This window comes from Humulus lupulus, chromosome 1, assembly GCF_963169125.1.
Source record: "Humulus lupulus chromosome 1, drHumLupu1.1, whole genome shotgun sequence".
Taxonomy (NCBI): domain Eukaryota; kingdom Viridiplantae; phylum Streptophyta; class Magnoliopsida; order Rosales; family Cannabaceae; genus Humulus; species Humulus lupulus.
Genome location: NC_084793.1, coordinates 107,852,464 through 107,865,221, shown reverse-complemented (window position 1 = coordinate 107,865,221; position 12,758 = coordinate 107,852,464). Strand labels below are relative to the sequence as shown.

Genomic DNA, 12,758 nt, shown 5'->3' with positions numbered 1-12,758 from the left:
CTACTTCATCCACTACAGTCCCAGCCTCCAACTCAGGGAATAACCTGGAATCAACTTTTGGGAGGCTATTGTAGTAGACTACCTCACCGGGACGTGGCTTCAGCATGGAAAATACCACTAACTGCATGGTTGAATAACATGTGTCAGAAAAACTTTAATAAAATAAATCGCTAATCAATTAATTTGTGACATTTAACAAGATAAAATGGAACTTACTTGACGATTGGCGAATATAGGAGCCAACAGAGCTCTCGAAATAGTGATATCAGTCTTCGTAGCCCAGCTGAGCATCCTCGGAATCTGATTCCCACTATTCTCACCGAACTTACTCCCGAGAGAAGGCATGGCCTCAAAAGCCCAGTAAAGAAGCGCGGGTGCATAGCAAGTGAAACTACACTTCGCCTCCTTCTGTTTTTTGCTTGACCCCTCTTTCTTCTTCTCCTCATAGTGTTTCATTTGCTTCTTCATGTCCTTTTGAAGGCCTTTGCTAACCTTCTTAAATGACAACTTCCCCCAAGGATACTTGAAAAAGTAATCAATATCCTCAACCATCCTCAGGGAATCTCCCCATATCGTTGTTGTCTTCTCTGGGGCATTCAGTACCCCCTCTATCAAATAGCACAAACCCAGCTTAAATGCATCTTCTGGGTTTGTGGAGGCCTTCAGTGCATCTTCCAATTGACCAAAACTAACCTTCAAATCACCATTAAAATATTCCTGGATGATCCGATCACTTGAAAGATGCTCTTTCAATTCATCTGGGGACGGTGATTTCCCAAAATTTAGCCCGATAACTAGGGCAAACTCTGCAATACCAAATCTACAGAGAGTTTTGCCCAGGTAGAACTGACCCTCTTCAGGCTTCTTACTTTCTATCTTACGCAACATTAGCTGATGCAGCAGAACCCCAAAAAAACTAAACGGTTTTGCCTTAAAGAACTGTCCCAACGAGCATGCCTGTGCCCTTTCAATAAGACCATGCCCCTTAAACTGCTCTATAAGGGTATCCAAGTAGGCACTACCCCTATAAGTGACACGGCCAGGAAAGTGTTTCTCCAACGGCACAATAAGTTCAGGCATCTGGAAAAAAAAACAAAAAAAATGTTAAAAATGTTAAAAATGTAAAACAATCTGGTAAGGAAGTTACTATCGAGGCAGAAACAATCGAGTTCTATCGAGTCTTATCGATGCCTATCGAGGTGGGTTCCAAAATCACAAAGAATAATATCATCGAGTTACTATCGAGTCTTATCGAGGCCTATCGAGGTAAGGCAAAAAAACCAAAGTCTAGTCATATCGAGTCCTATCGAGGCCTATCGATTCCTATCGAGGTGGGTCCTAAAAATCCCAAAGCCGCGTATCATCGAGTCCTATCGATTCATATCGAGGTATGTTCTAAAATTCCCAAAGCCTTGTATAATCGAGTCCTATCGATTCTTATCGAGGTAGGTTCTAATAATTCCCAAAGCCGTGTATCATCGAGTCCTATCGATTCCTATCGAGGTAGGTTCTAAAAATTCCCAAAGCCTTGTATCATCGAGTCCTATCGATTCCTACCGAGGCACAATCTAATCCATTCCTCATCATATACTATCGAGTCCTATCGATTTCTATCGAGTTTCATGAAAATATCGAAAAAAACCCAGATTTCTTCATTGCCAGCCCCGATCTATCCTATGAACAAAAATCAACAAAAAAAAACCAGGCACATACACATATTGCAGATTAAAAACGAAATCCCTCACCTTCGCTTTCTTTGAGGTTGTTTCCTAAAAATTTGGTTGCCTTGCTCGACGTTTTCTCCTTCCCCTTCTCCGATCGTCAAGTCCGACCTTTGGGAGCCCTTGTTCGTGTTCGTGGAAGACAATGAAGTTGGGTTCTATGGATTCAATCGAGGCCTATCGATTTCAAAGTTTTCTTGGTTCGAGTATTTTGGGAGAGAATACGGAGAGTTTGAGAAAATTATGCCAGGGGTATTTTGGGTAGTAACGGCATTAGTAGGACCAAAACGAGAGACTTATAGGGATAGGGTATTTTTCAAACGAAATGTCACTTATTGCATTAAAAATTAAATTTCCCATTATATACCTAGACTTAAAGAACCAATAAAGGAGATTTTATTGCCTAGAAATGTCATAGTGCTTAAAACTTAAGGTTTTCTAACATTACTTTCAATAAGTAACAATTAAAATCAAAATTTAGTTTTCTCAATCCTTTGAGGGATTTTTTTTATCAATCCTTGTATTAGAGCACTCCTTTAAAATACAATATATCATATACATTACATTACTAATTTTACAATATATCATGTATCAACTTCCTTATAATTTTTTTTACATCATTTAAATATTATATCCTTGAACATTTTTATTAATTAAAATAATAAAAAACTAATAAATTTGGAAAAAGAAAGAAAAGAAAGTGAATAAAAAATATATTTAAAACAGCTCTTAATAATCTATAAATGTAGAGATAAAAATATAAAGAAAATAATTAATTTAAAAGAGTTATTAGATAATAATTTTAACAATTTTCTCTATTTATGCCCCTTTTACCAATTGGACCACTCTCTAACTAATCATGCCTTGGAACACCAATGAGAGAAATTAAAGTAATTTTTTTTTCTTTCAGCAATTTAGGGAATTGATTGATACACGATAATACACCCCCCACCAAAAACACAAACTAAAAATTTTAACCAGTTACATGTATCATGATGGTAGGATGATATTTTAACAGATTTTTACAAAATAATTTGATAAACTCTTTGAGGGACTTATTCCCAGAAATCCAAATGAGGGACCTTTAAAAATATTAGAGTACGGAAATATTAATATTATGGCCCTGCATTTAACATTTATCTTAATCCTCTAATAAAAGTAAAAAAATAAAAAGTCTTAATTTTACACATAAATTTTATACTTTATAATGTCTCACAGATATCAACCATTTAATATTTTTGGTGACTGCCTCACATTTTGAATTAAATTGCTTAGGTATAAACAATTGACCCATGTTAGTTTGTAAAATGATATCTAGTTTTTGGGACACTGAATGAATGACTACGTAAAGACCAGCTCGTTCCCTCCTTTCTTTTTCTCTTCCTAAAATCTTCTCTTTTTCAGTCTTCAGCTCCAATGGCTTCCCTCTCTGTTGGGACCCATTTGCTGCCATCCCACAAGTTCAAGAAACCTCCACTTTGCTCTCGCTCTCCACCTTCTCTATTTCAAACCCACTCCTCACTTCTATCTAAACCTTGCTTTGGCTCTTCTTTGCGTGGACTAAGGACTCCAAGGCTGCTTGGAAATGTCCTGCTAGCCCGAGCTGAGGATAAGGCCAAGAGGTCTTCCTCTTCTTCTTCCTTTGACACAAAGTTACAGGTTCTCCTTTCTTATTCACTTTCATCAAAAGTTTCGAATTATGAAGGGGCTCATTATCTTTGTTTTGCAGTTTATCTTTCTGGGTCTATGATTTTGGCCAAGTATGGGTGAACTGGAATTGAGTAATTAAGTGAAATTTCAAGATTTTGGGTCAATTCGTGAAATACTTAACTTTGGCACTTATATTTTTGGTATTTGAGATTTTGAATCCCTTTAAACAAATTAATTTTCTAATTTTTGGAAATTGCATTTCATTCAGTGACCAAGGAGAGAATAGTTTTCTTTAGTTAAAAGAAATACGGATTTCGCTTGAATCAATGAAAGTAGCCAGAAAATTAGGATTTGTTTGTTCGGCTGCTGATTTAAATAAAGCTTCCAAATTGTTGACATTAATGGATTTAATTAAAGCAAATAGTTACTATAGAAGTGTGTGTATCTTGTATCATTGCATACTCTGATTGAACTTGATAGCACAGCATTATGTGTTGAACTTGTATGTGTCATCGTGCATAACTACTAGTACAACTGATAATAGCACTTCAAATTTGACCACTTAAAATATCATCAGGAGTTGACGCCTTCTGGAACATGTGATCCCTTATGTTCTGTTGATGAAACAAGCTCAAGCGAATTTGAAGCAATTTACCAGCCAAAGACTGATTTGCTGAAAGCCCTTGCAGTATTTGCAGCAGCTGGAATAGGGGCGGTGGCAATTAACCATTCTTGGGTTGCGGCTAATCAGGTATATCTTTATGTTGCTAGATTTTTAACAATCTATATGACAATTGATTGCAATTCTGATTATGTCTTGTCTTCCTTTAGAGTAGAAATAATTCATATGAAAAACAATGCTCTATGCAGGATGTTGCAATGGCATTGTTGTTTGGAATAGGGTATGCTGGCATCATATTTGAAGAATCCCTAGCTTTCAATAAAAGTGGAGTAGGATTACTAATGGCTGTGAGCCTGTGGGTAATTCGAAGTATTGGGGTAAGATTCGTTGGTTAACTTGGAATTTACCAAGGACATCTGGTTTACTAATAATTTGGATATAGTTCCTTCTACTTCCCCGTGTTAATGACAATGCATATAGCCATCCTACAAGAAGCTGAGAAGTAGAGTTTTATTCTATATCATAATTATAATATTGCTACCTGACACCTGTATGCAGTAATAATTGCAAACATAAGTTGCTTGTGTTTATTTTAATTAATTAGTTTCTGCAATGTTTTTGCGGGTGTTTGTATAGGCTCCTTCAACTGAAGTAGCTGTTTCAGAGCTAACACATGCCTCTGCTGAAGTCAGTGAAATAGTGTTTTTTATACTTGGCGCAATGACGATTGTAGAGATAGTTGATGCTCATCAAGGGTTTAAACTAGTTACAGATAATATCACCACTCGAAAACCAAGAACTCTCCTTTGGGTGGTGAGTGTTCTATTCTTGTTTTATTTCATATGAAGAAACCTTTTCTGTTGCATGTTGCTGTTATTCTTTGTAGAGATAATATCATTTAGTAAAAGGTGTTGGAGAAAACATCCCAAGTTTCAGATCTATTTGTGATAGTTTTCTGAACTCCTATCTTTAGTTGAATGTACCTAAGGAACTTTAATTGGTTGTTTTTTTGATCCTCATTAGATTAGTTTAGACATGCTTGTAAATTTCTGCACTAACATTTCTTGTAGGATATACTTGGTGAATGCTGAAAATTTGTTATTTGATTGTTATCATATATGCCTCTGTTTATAATTTAAATATAGAGCAATTCCATTTATTTCTGCAGTGACTATGTTTCTGTCTTTTTTTCTTATTCGTCTTCTTTTTCCTGATCTTTTGGTAACATGTTAGATCCCAGGTTTGCTATATGAGAAACTTTTCTTACTTCTCTTTCCATGGAGGGTCACATATGTGTTTAGTCTGCATCATATTGAGTAATCAGTTTGTATAGTTGTCAATTGACACCGATAATATTCTGATCATGGTTTCTGACCTGCAATTGTTGGCATTGCAGATTGGTTTTGTGACCTTTTTCCTTAGTTCGATCCTAGACAATTTGACATCTACTATTGTCATGGTTTCTTTACTGCGGAAGCTAGTGCCTCCATCTGAATACCGGAAGTATGGGCAAACTCTGTAGTATTGTGTATTGTATGCTTGCAGAGCTTTGGCGATGTTATTATTTGCTGACTAGATCCTGAAGTTTCAAGTTTTTCTATAAAGAAAAAAATTTATATTAAAAGTATGTGAAACTTTAAAATGCACATCATCTAAAATGCAGGATGATTACAAAACTAGTTTTCACATTTTTTAAACATTCAAAAAAAATGTTATGTCAGTTGTGTTGAAAATATTCAAAACTTTAACTGTATATCAAGATATGCATTTAGTTTTCCTCTCTATTGGGATTGGTAATTATAGTTTTTTCTTTTAAACTAAACACCCTTCACAAGGTGCGCTATGGAAGTATTAAGGGAAAATGGATCTTGCATGTAACCTGCTACAAAATTGCAAATGAGTGTTCCTTATATTTTATTGACATTATTAGGTAATTGGAGTCAGGAAAATGTGGTCATTAATGACATTTTGGCAGAATCTCTGTAATAGTTCATTTTTGCAATTTGAATTTGTTGATCAGGCTTTTAGGAGCTGTTGTTGTTATAGCTGCAAATGCTGGTGGTGCATGGACTCCAATTGGTGACGTCACCACTACTATGCTGTGGATACATGGTCAGATATCCACAGTGGAGACAATGAAGGTCAATTATGTAAACTCTTTAAATATTACAGCATGTAACACTTCTGCATTTATTTACATTTTGTCCATTTTCCAAATGTCATGCAAAGAGAACTGGGTTGATTCACTCAAAAGGAGGACAAAAAGACTTGATTAATGTCGATTACCATATTACATAGCTCAAGAAACTACAGCGCATGTTGCATGGATGTCAGAAACCTTTTCTACACAGATTGATATGTTTCAAAAAGTTTACCACCCTCTTGACTTGAGCGACTATCCTTTTTTTGACTGCAGAGCTTGGCTATACCTTCAGCCATTTCTCTAGCTGTACCACTGGCTCTTATGTCTCTGACCAGGTACTCTTCATGCTTTACCAGAACAAAGCAAAGAGAATTTGATAGTTGCAAATTTACATTTAAACTTAATGGATTATGTGTATTAATAATATCTTGCAAGTTCCTCTATGCAGTGAAGTAAGTAGGAGTGGCCAGGACACTTCCAATGTTTTGGCATCGGAACAGATGGCTCCTCGAGGACAACTTGTTTTCTCTGTAGGTATTGGAGCTTTAATTTTTGTTCCAGTGTTCAAGGCCCTAACCGGGTTGCCTCCATACTTGGGTATGCTGTTTGGACTGGGAGTTCTTTGGATTCTCACTGATGCTATCCATTATGGTGAGTCCGAAAGGCAAAGGTTAAAAGTACCCCAGGCTTTGTCACGGATTGACACTCAAGGAGTACTTTTCTTCCTTGGAATTCTTCTGTCCGTTAGCAGGTGACTATCCAACTAGTTTTTGAGAGTGGTAATGTCATTTTAATGAGAAATATTTTTTTTCCCAATTGTTAAATGGTTCTACCGTTCTAGCATAGATTTTAGAGAAACATAAAACCCGAAAGGGCCTCTTGTAGTTCCATTAGTCTTACAGGTTTGAAATTTTACTCAGGCACACAACCTGTACAATCTGCGTTATTTATATTTGATTTGTTCTTATCTAGCCTGGAGGCAGCTGGGATTCTACGTGAATTAGCAAATTACCTGGATTCTCATATTTCAAACGTCGAACTGATCGCCAGCGCAATAGGAGTTGTATCAGCAATTATAGACAATGTTCCTTTGGTTGCTGCAACCATGGGGATGTATGATCTATCTTCCATCCCTCGAGATTCTGAATTTTGGCAGTTGGTTGCATTTTGTGCTGGTACTGGTGGATCGATGCTTGTTATTGGCTCAGCAGCTGGAGTTGCTTTAATGGGAATGGAAAAGGTGGAGTTCTTCTGGTACTTTCGGAAGGTAATTAATCATCAGCTGATACTTTTACTACTTGAAATCTCATCATTTTTTTTCTTGTTGGGTGACTGAGTTGACTGCCTTCCATTGCAGGTGAGTGGTTTTGCTTTTGCTGGTTATGCTGCTGGCATTGCTGCCTATTTAGCAGTTCATAACCTCCACTTCTCTCTACCAACTACTATAGCAGAGGTTCCTTTCCTTACTGTGTTCACACACTAAAGATAAAGAACCAAGCTCTGGATACCTCACTAGCTTCGGACAAGGCAGTATATACTTCACCACGAGTCAACCAATTCTAGGCTTCTTCTAAGAAATCAGATCAACATCATCTAATAAATTTCCACAAGGAAAGTAATAGAATTGGTAAATTGAAGTTTTTTGGGGCTCATAGACAGATGTTCTTGTTATCTTTGATGGTATTGCCTAATAGTCCAATGACCCAATTTCCATGAGAACAATTTAGGATGGTTTTTGTTCCATTTCTTGTACTGACATTCATAAAAGTAAAGGTCAAGGGTTACTCTTATACCGTTACACCTGTGCATATGCTTCAATCCATTGTAAAAACTAGAAACCCTGATTTGTATTTAAAATTCTCGCCAAGGGTTGGTTTGTTTAAAAAAACAGTGATGAGATTCGATTTTGCTTTAACTTGAAAAAGGAGCTTTTGCTTTCATTGTTGTGATTGCTTTTCGTAAGTATCACTTTCTCTGCGAGAGTAATATTTAAAGAAATATTAAACTCAAACCGTGCTGATCCGATAACCAGCGTTTAAGATATAATATACCATTACTAATATACTCCACTTTTCTAGGTAAGTATTGATTCCCACGATTGAGACAATTATTAAGAGGTAGTGGAACAGAATTGGTCCATTAAAAAATAGAGTATTGGGATTGTATATTGCCTGCTCTGCTACTGCTCCCATGTTAAAGTAAAAAAAAAATAAACCAGACAAAAATAACCAGAAGATCCATGGGTTAGGCATTGCAAAAAGTAAATAGATTCTACTTGAATTAAAGACCATAACGTTTTTAAAAAACATAATCTCTTCATCGCAAAAGTTGAATTATTACTCATTCCCTCAACTAACACCTAACCCCAGAAGAAAAAGGAGAATTTTTTTTTTTGAAAAATAATCAAAATCGGGCTAAAGACCACCAGAAAAGTGAAATACAAAAGCCCCTGGAGAAAATTGTTGAAATAAGGTAGGACCACCACATTACAACTTGAGGAAGACGAACTCTTCGATGGCTGGAACATCACCAATCTTCTTCAATGATTCCTTGCTGGGTTGATCATCCACACCAATTGCCATCACTGCCTGCTTTCTTGGAGCAATTCTTCCGACACTCATGAAACTAACATTAACATTTTCCTCTCCCAAAATGCTTCCAACTGTTCCAATCATACCAGGTTGATCAACCTGTCTGCAGAGTATTAAACTACCTTCCATGCTCACATCAACCTCAAATGATCCAACCCTGGTTAGATGAGGAATCCCATCTTTAACACGCCCCTCCACCTTTATTTCTCCACTCTCTGATATGGCACTGGCAAACTTGGATTCCACATTGGCAATCTGGACCTGAATGAAATCCAATGGACTTTCAGGTGAGCCATCTAAAATGATTCGTTCTTCAGTTATTCTGATCCCTCTCTGCTTGGCAGTGAAATCAGCATTGACCAAATTCACAAAAACACTGGATATGGGCTCAATGAGACCCTTGGTGATCATGGCACGAAGCAACCTAGTGTCCAGGTCATCAGGTGCTCTAGCAGAGGCGTAGGTCACTTTTACACTCTTCACACCACTTCCTCCTGCTACTAACTGGACAGCCAGTCTCCCAAGCTTTTCAGCAAGTTCAACATAAGGCTTCAATTCAGTCAGAACCTGCAAAATTGGAAATGGAAACATCAATTAGAAACAATTTGAAAGAGCTACAACATAAAACCACATAGAATGATGACACCGGCTAACATGTGAAAAAATAGCTTGACAATCCCCACAGTAGAAGCTCTTATATTTTGTACACACATTCCAACCCAGAAAATGTTTAAAATAAAGCAAAAGACATGAATAAGAGGCCAAGAATAGGCGGAGTAAGACCAGAGGTCAAAAAATTTCTAGCAATACCTCAGCAGGAACCATTGGTGCATTGACTGCAGTGGCAGCAAGCTCTCCTTTCAAAGCTCCAACAACAGCTTCAGCTATTTCAATAGCCACTCCTTCCTGTACATCAAGTTGAAACAATAAATATAAGAGGATGAAAGGTATGATAAGTATTAGATAAATATATACAATTAGATCATTTTAAAAACCTGTGCTTCCATAGTGCTGGCACCTAGATGAGGAGTTGCTGTTACTTTCTCATGCAGTATCAACTTGCTCTCTTTAACTGGTGGCTCCACTGTAAAAACATCGAGTGCCGCCTGGAAAGAAAAAAAAGATGGGTGTTACTTTTTACTTAAATTTATTTCATATATGCCCTTCTGACTGAGAACACACATACCTGTGCAACAATTCCAGCATCGAGTGCTTTTACAAGGGCATCTTCATCAATGACTCCGCCTCGAGCAACATTCACAATGCGGACTCCCTTCTTCATTTTTGCAAATGTTTCATCATTGAGAATTTTCGATGTGGCAGGAGTGAGAGGCATGTGCAATGAGATGAAATCTGCTTTAGATATAGCTTCATCAAAGCTCACAAGTTCCACACCTATTGCACGGGCACGATCTGCTGGAGCATATGGATCGTGTGCAATAACATGCATACCAAGCCCCTTGGCTCGCCGGGCAACCTCAGTGCCAACTTTGCCAAAACCCATCACCGCAAGTGTTTTCCCAACAAGAGATACACCAACGTATTTGTTCCTTTGCCACTTCCCTGGATAGACAGAAGTCGTTTATAATAAATGAAGCCAAAGTCATAGGGAACGTTCGTCAAGGTTATATGACATCTGACATGTAAAAGTGAGAAATGTAGAATATTTTACAAAACAAGGTATCTTAATCAGTTCATTGGGTTTCTCCAGGTCCAATATTGACAACGAAAATAAATTCCATACTCAAAGGAAGGGGAAAAAAGAAAAGCAACAACAACTATCGCACAGTATTTAGACGTCTTACATCAGAGTATTTTAAACAATTGCTTAGTGACTCTGTTTTCATAAACAAAGACACTTACACACAGAATCTACTAAAAGACGAGCTACTACAACCAAAAGCCAAACAGGTTCTCACTTTTACAGAGATTATATCAATTTGAACGATCTCTTCTTTCAATGAAATAAAATAAAATAATCTTGCATGCTTTCCAAGAGAATCTTTTGCAAATAACATTGTCCTGTACATTTCAGTCTTCACAGTACTAAAAGTACTTTTTCTCTGTTAAAAAAGAATTCAAAGATTTCTTAAGAGTATCCAAATTATCAAGTAAATCATGCCTCCAAACTATTCAACGAAACGCACAAAAGAATACCATGTTTGAATATTAACATCAATGGAACGTAAAAGACAAGAAGCTCGACAAAAAAGAAGAAAACAGATAAAATAAAAAGTGTACTAACCAGCTTTCACGGACGCATCAGCTTGCGCAACGTTCCTAGCCATAGCTGCCAAGAGAGCGATGCCGTGCTCAGCAGCAGCAATAGTGTTGGCAGTGGGCGCGTTCACCACCAGGCAACCGTGCTCGGTAGCCGCCGCCAGATCCACATTATCAATCCCGACACCAGCCCTACCAACCACCTTCAACCGCCCACCGGATGACTCAAACACCTCGCGGCTGACCTTTGTCCCACTCCGCACGATCAGTGCGTCGCAGAGCGAGATCTTGGTGCAGAGCTCCTCGGGGCTAAGGTTATACGAGCAATCGACGTTGGCAAAGTCCTTCAGTAGATCAAGCCCGGCCTCACCAAGCTTCTCGGCGACGAGGATCGTGGGCTTGGCGTCAAGACCGGCAGAGACAATCAAGACCAGCCGACGAGACGCCAGGCGGCGGGGGTGGAGCGAGACAGAGAAGGCGGAGGAGAGAGGCAGCTTGGATGAGAGAGAAAGGGAGGCATTTCTGAGAGGTTTGAGGCGGAGGGTTTGAGAAGTTGAGGCAGCCATTGAAGGATGTAGTAGCGGTGGCGGCGGTGGGGGAGAAAGAAAATAGAATATGAATAAGTGTAGAGGAAAGTGTGTCCGTACTTTTATAGGCGGGGATTGGAGTGAGTGTGAGAGAAGAGAGAGACCTGGTGTTTGGTGTTTCCATAAGTTGATTTTGAGGGGGAATGAAACAAAATGCACGCGCCAGGGAATGAAACAAAATGCACGCGCTTTGGCGCGTGCGGTGTAAAGTCGGGAAATAGAGCGAAGAGTGTGCGAGTTTGTGTGGGTTGGGTTTCTCTTCTCGAATAAGGTAGGTTCGGTAATGTTGGCAGTGTTTGGTAACATTTAAAAAAAATTGTTTTTTATTTAATTAATTAATGTTTTTGAATTTTTTAAATACAAAAATGTAAATATTATTTTTTTTATTTAAAAAAAATAAAATTATGTTTAGTAATTATTATTATTTTTTGTTTTTAAAAATAAAAAATAAAAAATATTTTTAATAACTTTTATTTTTATTTTTTGTTTAACAACACAAAATAAAGTGTTGATTTGAATAAGAAAAGAGAAAAAAAAAAAACAAAAAAGTCGAAAAATGGTTTTAAAAAATTTTGAAAATGAAAAAATTCTATTTTTAAAGTTTAATGAATTTTAATTAAATTTTTTAAAAATAATAAATAAAAATAGAGTTACCAAATACTATTTTATATTTAATTGTCAAAATTTTAATTAATTAAATATTTTATTTAAATGTTACCAAACACTGCTTAAAATTTTGACAATTGAACATAAAATGGAATTAAGTAACTTTATTTTTATTTATTATTTTAAAAATTTTTAATTAAAATTCATTAAATTTTGAAAATAGAATTTTTTCACTTTCAAAATTTTTTAAAGCTGTTTTCGAATTTTTCGTTTTTTTTTTCTCTTCTCTTCTTCAAATCAACACTTTATTTTGTGTTCTTAAACAAAAAATAAAAATAAAAGTTATCAAACACATTTATTATTTTTTGTTTTTAAAAACAAAAATAGTTACCAAACATATTTTTATTTTTTAAAAATAAAGAAACAAAAATAAAAGAAATATTCCATTTTTGTGTTTAAAAAATTCAAAAACAAAAATTTTTACCAAACACAACCGTTGTAATTTACCTTTTTTTTTTTCAGCTGCAGTCCTCATTCTTTACCTTTTGTAATACTTGGGTTTTGAAAGTTAATTTTATATAAGTTAGGTCCTCAATCTTTTCAAATCATATCATTAAG

The 12,758-nt window shown here is 36.5% G+C and overlaps 2 protein-coding genes across 2 annotated transcripts; one reads left to right on the top strand and one right to left on the bottom strand.

Moving 5' to 3' along the window:
• Positions 1-3,026: 3,026 nt before the first annotated feature.
• Positions 3,027-8,076, top strand: LOC133796781 (sodium/proton antiporter 1). Its single transcript, XM_062234439.1, has 10 exons — positions 3,027-3,380; positions 3,949-4,122; positions 4,242-4,370; positions 4,630-4,806; positions 5,390-5,496; positions 6,014-6,134; positions 6,410-6,471; positions 6,585-6,887; positions 7,109-7,403; positions 7,494-8,076. The coding sequence occupies exons 1-10, from the start codon at positions 3,138-3,140 to the stop codon at positions 7,617-7,619; spliced, it is 1,737 nt and encodes a 578-aa protein (XP_062090423.1). The 5' UTR covers positions 3,027-3,137; the 3' UTR covers positions 7,620-8,076.
• A 304-nt stretch (positions 8,077-8,380) lies between these two features.
• Positions 8,381-11,630, bottom strand: LOC133796773 (D-3-phosphoglycerate dehydrogenase 1, chloroplastic-like). The gene is made up of 5 exons (XM_062234426.1): positions 10,973-11,630; positions 9,914-10,290; positions 9,723-9,833; positions 9,538-9,633; positions 8,381-9,294 (listed from the first exon to the last, which is right to left on the bottom strand). The coding sequence occupies exons 1-5, from the start codon at positions 11,511-11,513 to the stop codon at positions 8,623-8,625; spliced, it is 1,797 nt and encodes a 598-aa protein (XP_062090410.1). The 5' UTR covers positions 11,514-11,630; the 3' UTR covers positions 8,381-8,622.
• Between the last annotated feature and the right edge of the window lie 1,128 nt (positions 11,631-12,758).